This window comes from Apaloderma vittatum, unplaced genomic scaffold (assembly GCF_000703405.1).
Source record: "Apaloderma vittatum isolate BGI_N311 unplaced genomic scaffold, ASM70340v1 scaffold14519, whole genome shotgun sequence".
Taxonomy (NCBI): domain Eukaryota; kingdom Metazoa; phylum Chordata; class Aves; order Trogoniformes; family Trogonidae; genus Apaloderma; species Apaloderma vittatum.
Window position 1 is genome coordinate 1 of NW_009735897.1, and position 2,187 is coordinate 2,187.

At 49.0% G+C, this 2,187-nt stretch overlaps 1 gene segment (V, D, J or C); it reads right to left on the reverse strand.

Annotated features, from left to right (window-relative positions):
- Positions 1-1,107: 1,107 nt before the first annotated feature.
- On the reverse strand, positions 1,108-2,024 carry LOC104269732 (the record flags this gene model as incomplete). The annotated part of the segment is given in 2 exon segments: positions 1,108-1,393; positions 1,976-2,024. Coding segments are annotated over 2 exon segments (335 nt in total), but the record flags the coding sequence as incomplete, so codon positions are not given.
- Between the last annotated feature and the right edge of the window lie 163 nt (positions 2,025-2,187).

The following is a 2,187-nucleotide window of genomic DNA, read 5'->3' on the forward strand; positions in this document are numbered from 1 at the left end:
GGCTGAACCACTGCCAGACCTGTGAGGTCACTGAAGCTGGTGGGACTGGCCAGTGCCTGATTTGTTGCCTTAACTGTAGAGCCTGAAGGACTTGCAAGGAGTTCACTGGAGGGGTTGAGAGCTGGTGTGGGGAGTCCTGGTTCTGTGGTGTGCGTACGTGACTGTGCTGACATTCGTGTTCATCTCACGTGTGCATTCAAACACACTTGTGTGTGCCTGTGGTAATTCACATGCACTTGTGGGTGTCCACATGGTCCCTGTGTGTGTGCATTTGGACAGGTTTGTCCATGAGTGTGTATGTGTTTTAGCACACGCACCTGCCTTCATATAGGACAGCAGGGATATGCGTGACTGGACTGCATAGACTTAATTTTGTGGGCACAGGTCTGTGTAGATGTGTGATTGTGTGTATGTACATCTCTGTAGAGGAACGTGCATTTGTGTCGGACAAAGTGTCTGTGTACGCCCAGGTGTTTTAATAAGTGTGCATATGGGCATTCATGTGTGTGCAGCCATGAGGGTAAGTAAAAGGTCTTGCTAGAGTCAAGGAACACTCCATCCATTGCCCCTCCCCTTCCCCACATGCCAGTCACCTCCTCACAGAAAGCAATGAGGTTGGTCAGGTGTGATTACCCATCAGTAAACCCATGTGAGCTGCTCCCAATCCCCTTCTTGCCTTTCATGAGTCCAGCTGCACCTTCCTTCCGGGGACTGAGAAAAACCTGTCCTGTCCAGTCAGGTGTCAGGGAAGATGGATGTGACTGTGGTTATTCACAGTGGTCAAGAATAATAAATCATCATAAATGCAGCAGCTCATGTGTTTGTTACTTGTTCTTTACCAGGCAGCTTAGCTTCCCATGTATTAGTGAGAAGAACACAAGGCATTCATTTCATAAGGTTTCTGAATATTTAAGACCAAGTCTGCATAAATCGAGATCACAAATGGAAAGAAAATATCATATCTCAGCATGCAGAGCTTTGGATGCACAGGGAGAAGCAGCACTGCCAGGAGACAGTTGAGGGCCCCTTCCCCAAACCCTGCCTCACACCACAGACACATCCCCTGCCTCCCCTGGGTTGTTGCACAGCCAAAGAAGCTCCCTGCACCAGCGTGTCTTGCACAGCACAGAGGTACAAGGCGCTGTCAGAGAGCTGGGCTTCCTGCAGCTGCAGGAGGCTGTATTTCCCCGTGGTGTTCAGAAACGTGGTGAAACGGCCGCTCGGCTTGGAGCCAGCTACTGCCTGAAATGAGATCTGTGGCCTTTCTTCAGCTGGTACCAGAGCAAGCCTGGAGGGTAGGAGCTCTGGTATGTGCAGGTTATTTGGAAGGTGTTACCCTGTTTCATCGTGACTTGTGCTTCTTGCTGAGTGACAGTGACTTGCCCCATGGTACCTGGAAGAAAAAGAAGGTCAGCAGCTGTGCATGGAAAGGTTCCTGGGAAGTAAAACAGGACTGGATGCAAAACCCAGGTGAAGGAGGCTTGCTAGCCCATGGAACTGTGACAAAAATATTAATTGTATTTCCCCATCCCAGTCATCTCAGAGGACTCCTTGAGCACAGTCAAAGCTCATGTTGGAAAGAGGCATGCATGGCTGACTTCACATTAGTGGGAGCTAGAGCTTTAAAATACCTGTGGAACCTCCGGGAGGATCTGCTTGTTTTGTGGAAAAATGTGAAACTGCAGGGTCAGCTGAGATGTGCTGTGGTGCAGCAGGTGGATCAGGAGAGAGATGTCAAAAGCAAAAAAAGAAGGGGAGAGAAAAGCAAGAGAAAGCGTCTGACATAACCCTTCTCTCTCTTCTCCTTTCCTTCCAAAGAGTAAGAGCACCTTGAGAGATCAGTGCCAAACCACAAACATGAGACAACAGTTGCCAGTGGTTTTACTCTCCTGTTCAAGAGAATTTCCCTGATAAGGTTGGTGAAGGTTTCCTTGGAGGAAGAAAAGGGATGCACTGGTGAAAAGGCAGGACTTACCCAGCAGTTGCCCCAGGAAGACAGGGAGGATGAGATGTCTGAGGTGCATGTTGAGACCAAGCTGTCTGTTGAGTGAGAGAGAGTCTGAAAAGCACCTCCCAGGACTGAGATAGTAGAGCTGCTGAAAACGACTCTGTTGGGGGAGGAAAGGAAGAAGCGTTAAAGAGAAACCTGTTCTTCCTGTTTGAAGTTCTTCTACTGGCTTTTTCCCT